The sequence below is a fragment of the Pseudophryne corroboree genome, chromosome 10 (genome assembly GCF_028390025.1).
Source record: "Pseudophryne corroboree isolate aPseCor3 chromosome 10, aPseCor3.hap2, whole genome shotgun sequence".
NCBI lineage: Eukaryota > Metazoa > Chordata > Amphibia > Anura > Myobatrachidae > Pseudophryne > Pseudophryne corroboree.
The window spans coordinates 153,422,810-153,428,809 of record NC_086453.1 but is presented as its reverse complement, the minus strand read 5'-3'; the positions used below and the strand labels follow the sequence as shown (position 1 = coordinate 153,428,809).

Below are 6,000 nucleotides of genomic sequence, written 5' to 3'. Positions count from 1 at the left end.
CAAACTAAGCTGTTTGGTGTATGGTAAATAGCCCTAGGAAAGTCGTCCCTATTGAAAAATATTGGGATGGCTGCTGTTAGCGACTTAAGTCTGTCTTAAACATGTGGAAACAGCCATTGCTTCACGTTTTAAGGTCAGAATTGAATTGATAAATCGGCCCCTATATGAACCATCCTGACAAGTTTACTGAATACTTTCTTTAATTACTGAAATGACAATTCAGTTCTGTTTATTTTTATTGCCAATCCTAGGGTACAACACATACCTGGCATGCGGATATTGTTGTACATTGTAGAACCAAGCTCTATTAATAGAAATAATTATGATGGTGTAAAAACATAGCATCATGTAAGTATTTGCGCTTTTTAAAATACTTTGAAAAAATTTTGTTTTTTTGGGGGGGGAGGGTTTGGGGGCGAAGGGAAGAAGGGCAAATGAATACAATGAATTTATCCCGAAATATTTGTGCTATATTCCAGAGAAACTGAGTTAAACTCTGGTGATATAAAAATATGGCTGAAAAGCACCCGGGGAGTTAATGAAATGCATTAAGCATTGGGGTAATATATAAACAAAAAGGATTTCTGGAGGGAACAATCCCTTTAACCTTGAACACTACATAATCAATGCATGATGCAATGTGGGTGTCAGATGGCACTTCTGGGACACATTTATTTTTTCCTAGAGGTCCAGATATAGTTCAGAAAGTCTATTGTTACACTAAATATCCCAATGAGATGTCATTTAATTTATTTATGGAAGTTAGATTATAATAAAAAGGAATAGTCAGGACGGCTAACTGGAGAAAATCAGACTTTTCCATGCAGGAATTGATTTTGCATGCAGATATAATTCCATAGAAGACGCGGTCACCCGAGATCTGCATCTCCCTCCCAACTCTCATTCTCTCACTGTACAGTAACAGCAGCTGATTCCTCTATCTTACTTATAGTGAAACTTTGAACACAGTCAGATCCTATACCCTCTACTGGTTGACACTATTAAGGCCAGGACATAGAACCCTTCCATCAAGAGGTTTAGGGAAGTTTATGGAACGTCTTAGGAATTTGGCAAGTCGTCTCAGAGGTCAGGTGACATTTATCAACGTCTCCCAGGAGAGGAGAGACTGTCTTTAAAGAGACCAGCAGAACCTTCAAGTGAGAGTTTGTGCCTGGACCCAAGAAGAGGGTGACATAGCCATGCCTGAACCAGCAAAACCGGGTAGGACTGTCTTTCCTCTGTTTATTGCTGCCTAAATGGAGAACTTTTCAGGAAGGCAGAGAACATAATCTAAGGATGCTATTAAACTCTGTGTGCATTACATTTTAGTAGAATTCCATATATCACTCAGCAGACAGGTAATTCAGAGAGCGCATAGACATTTATATATGTAATACACATGGAAAGCAGAAAGATACCTTTCTATGCAATATATTGGTAAGGATGATATGATCATTAGTGAAGTATAGGGTCTTCTTGGCAAGATACGATGGGTTTACATAGCTTAATTACTACACCTGGGCTTTACATACTAAAAACTAGAGTCTCTATCAACTAGAGGTTACTAGCTCTGCAGAGCTTACAGTCTAACATGACATGTTACAGTGTTTACATACATGTAAGATGGACAATAATATCTAAATATATGTGCGGACCTCTGTGTTTTGGTTCTAATTCATCATCGTGTTTCACCCTCAAATGTTTTGGTTCAGATTTGTTTTGTGGTTTGTAAAAAAAAAAAAATGACAAAAAATGTATAATTAGTAAAAAAAAAAAAACAGCTAAAATTATGTAATTTTTGCAATCCAGAATCCGATGTTCAGATTTAAAATCTAAATTCCAAACCACAGGAAGATCTGGACCAGGTTTTGGTTCAGGTCAGATCCACAAAATTCGGGTAGATTCGGATTTCTGGAATACCAAACTGCACAGCTCTATTGATATCATAGAGTTACTCTTCATTTCAAAGTGTTAATAATACTCAGGTAATAAATGTATGTTCTTTTTTTTATTTTGCTTTGGGATATAATCTAATTTCTGCTTACATTAATAAAGAATTTAAAATCAGAAGGAACGTATAGTTTTTTAGTTAATCAGTATACTCTGGGATGTACATGTGGGGTTATAACCTTTTCCCTATTTATTTATTTATTTATTTATTTATTTACTAACTTATTGGAAAGTTTATTGCAACTACTGTACACAGAGCTAAAAAAATAAAATTAAAGAAGAAAATCAACTCCATTTAATTACTGATTACAGAATGAACTCAGGCCCTGATTAAGAAAGAGCAAGTAACGGTGTACCTGAACAAACCATGTTGCAATGCAAGAGGAGCAAATACATACATTTTTTTGCATGTGGGGTAGATACTAGATGCTTTTGCATGTAGCCCACAAATACTAGACAGCTGTATTGTACACTACAATTTAGATTTCAATTTGACATGCCTCTCTGAAATCTAAATTTCTATGCACATTTTAAACCTGCCATACCTGCAGTGGAATATGGTTTTACAAAGGTGCACTGTTACAGTACCTCGTCATTCTTACTTTATTCCCAAATCAGTATCAGGCCTCAAAATTCCACCACCTGCTAGACACTGAGGCTGAATGTTATATATTAAATTAAAAATACATTACGCGTCTACACAGTGTATATATATATATATATATATATATATACGGTTCAGAAATGCCCGGCACTCTAAAATACGTTGTAAATCCGGGTGCCCTCCGCAGCAAATGGTGCATCAAACAGAAGGAAATAAGGCAGCGGCACTCCGTCAATTGAAAAATCAAACGTGTAATAAATCAAAACATAAGAAACAGTGGTCACGAAAAACCAACATTTCTGGGTCCTTAAACCCCTTTGTCAAGGCGCCTTGACAAAGGGGTTTAAGGACCCCGAAACGTTGGTTTTTCGTGACCACTGTTTGTTATGTTTTGATTTATTACACGTTTGATTTTTCAATTGACGGAGTGCCGCTGCCTTATTTCCTTATATATATATATATATATATATATATATATACTGCAGAGTATAGTTATTACTTTCATCATTCACAATGGGCCGGATGTAATAACGCCTGAGTTGGCCGGAGGTGCGGGTTCCCGGCCGAACTTATATGTGGTTTTGCTCTCTAAATGATTGCTGCTTTGAAAAACGTCCAAGATTGGCCGGGAACTCGCACCTTGAAACTTAAACTGTTCCAATCTGATAATAAGCCTTGGCATTTAAGACAGAAATGCAAGATACCAAGCCTACAGATCTATATTCACATATTGAATTTAGTGTACCGTAAATCTATACAAGTGGCATAATGCCATTTGGTGCCACTAATGCCGCTTTCAGACATGTGACCCAGGAATTTGCCTGGTCTAGCAAGCCAGCAAATTCACGGGTCTCTGCTCCATAACCCTGGTCGGGAGCAGGGTTGTGGACCAAGAGCTTAGTCCGGTTTTTTTTCTTTTCACACATACAGGCATCTTAGGTTGAAGTGCGTTAAATGGAAAAAAAACAGTATTTAGCTGATGTGTGAAACTGAGGAGTTCCAAGGAGAGTACTGAAAGTTAGCTAATAAAGAGATACTTATAAAGTGCTGTTATATACAGTATACACCGATTTATTTTTAGACTAAGTGATCCATTATAATGTGCATAAGAATTTTAACTCATATACCTTATTTATTTCTATCTTTTCTGAGTAATCAAAAATGATGTCTGTTAATAAACTAATTAGTAACTATATATGTATATGCAAATCTTGCAATTACGTAAATGAGATACAATGTAAGGCGGCATAAAACAGTGTAACAATATGGAAACACATGCTTCCTTATGTGTGTTTGTTAAATCTAACTTCTTAATGGAAAATAAAAAAGAGTTGTCAATTTCTATATAGGGGAAATCAGAATGAGTACAAGACGTTTTCGGGCAAAAAAAATGGACTTTTCTGCAATATATTGCCCGATGGTGTTATTGGGCAATTCAACTGAGTCCCATTTTTTCTTTCACGTGAAAACTGACCCATTTTTGTGCGAAAAACACAGCATCTGGGATAAGTTTCCAGATCCATGTGTTTTCGCGTTTACTGCCACGAAAATGGGTCTGTTATCAGGGATTTTTTGAATCCTGCCTGTGGGCAGGTGGAAAAAAATCCCAGATACTGCAGGCTATCGGGGCTAATTGAATAAGCCCCCGGGTATCAATTAACCGTTACAATTTACCACAATTAATCCAATTCCCCCCCTCCCCACTTAGACTGCATTTTCAATGCTTGCGAATGGCTGTCTTCCCATCATTGGCCATATAATAACCACATTTATAAAACAATAAAAAAATTAAAAACAAAAAATGATTACTCAAGATGGCAATGTGCACATATTACAATTCATTTATAAATAAAGAAAACATTTAGCACTAGTTATCTTTATTACAATTTAGAACAGTAATAAGATTTGATTTCAGTATGTGATCATGCATCAAACATTCATAGTATATTAATAACTGTCTATGAGTGATAGGTGCTAAGCAGCAGAAATCTAAACTGTTTGAAAAGTCTGTGCTACCTTGGTATTTTGGTCCTGATGTGTTATTTTTCCATAACCATTTTCCAAGTTCTAGTTGGAACATATTCTTAGTTCGGGTATGTGAGCATTTTGTGTGTAAGGGGCACTACTACTGTGGGCATTAAGTGTAAGCAGCACAACTGTGGGCATTGTGTATAAGGGCACTTCTGAGTGATGTAATGTGAATAAGGAGCCCTCTTGTGTAAGTATAGTGCTGTATGTGGGCATTATGTGTGTAAATGGCACTATTAATGTGGGTATTAAGTGCAAGAGGCACAACTATTGTGGCCATTTTATGTGTAAGTGGCACTACTATTGTGGGCATTAAGTGTCAGGGGCACAACTACTATGGGCATTCTGTGTCTAACTGGCACTACTACTGTGGGCATTAAGTGTAAGGGGCAGAACTATTCTGGGCATTAAGTGTAAGGGCACTCCTACAGTAGCCATTTTGTGTATAAGAAGCATTACTATTGTGGCTATTAAGTGTAAGCAGCACAACTACTGTGGGCATTAAGTGTAAGAGGCAGAACTACTGTGGCCATTATGTGTAAGGGGCACAACTACTGTGGACATTTTGTGTGAAAGCGGCACTACTACTGAGGGCATTTTGTGTGTAAGTGGTACTACTACTGTGGGCATTAAGTGTAATGGTCAAAACTATTGCGGGCGTTGTGTATAAGGAGCACTACTGAGTGATGAGATGTGAATAAGGAGCACTACTGTGTGTTGTAACATGAATAAGCAACACAAGTATATGGTGTATTGTGAATCAGGGGCACTACATGCAGTGTAATATGAAGAAGATTGTGCTGCTGTGTGTCATAATTTGAATTGGGTGTACTTTTGTGTGGTTACACCCCTTGTGAGACCACACCCCTTTTTGCTGTGAAATATAAAGTATGGGAGGAATAAATATAAGGGTTTATCCCATCAAGAGGCACCAAAATCTGTATTCGCTTTTCGCTCGGGCTGGCCCTGCATGTGTTCTGTACATAAACACCCCTTATGGCATTTTGTATATATTCACTGTCTATTTTGTCAGTCCTGGGCCCCAAAATTTCTGATGGCAGTCCTGTCCATCAGAGTGACACTAGTGTTACTTAAGGTCAAGTCCGCATCATTCACAGCAGAGAGCGTGCTACAGAGGAGAGTAGAAGACAGCAAAGTTAAGTAAATAATGAGAGCTTGTTAAAGAGAAAGGTCTGGGATTGCATTGCTGGAGAAAAACAGGGAGAGAGATTTGATTGCTGGAAACACAAGACACAAGGGAGAGAGATTTGATTGCTGGAAATACAAGACACAAGGGAGAGAGATTTGATTGCATGAAACACAAGACACAAGGGGGAGAGATTTGATGGCTGGAGTCACAAGGGGAATAAATTTGATGGCTGAAGAAACTGACACTCTCTGCCTTTCAGATCACAAGG

At 37.7% G+C, this 6,000-nt stretch overlaps 1 protein-coding gene across 3 annotated transcripts in view; it reads left to right on the top strand.

The window, feature by feature from the left end:
• The first annotated feature begins 1,015 nt into the window (after positions 1-1,015).
• Positions 1,016-6,000, top strand: part of LOC134966278 (myosin-binding protein C, fast-type-like) — a 231,571-nt gene continuing 226,586 nt past the window's right edge. For 2 of the 3 annotated variants that reach the window (XM_063942887.1, XM_063942886.1), the window contains exon 1: positions 1,016-1,221. In XM_063942887.1, the coding sequence (XP_063798957.1) occupies positions 1,200-1,221 (22 nt within the window). In that variant the 5' untranslated portion in view covers positions 1,016-1,199. The remainder of the gene's footprint in view (positions 1,222-6,000) is intronic. The other variant, XM_063942888.1, reaches the window with a different exon arrangement.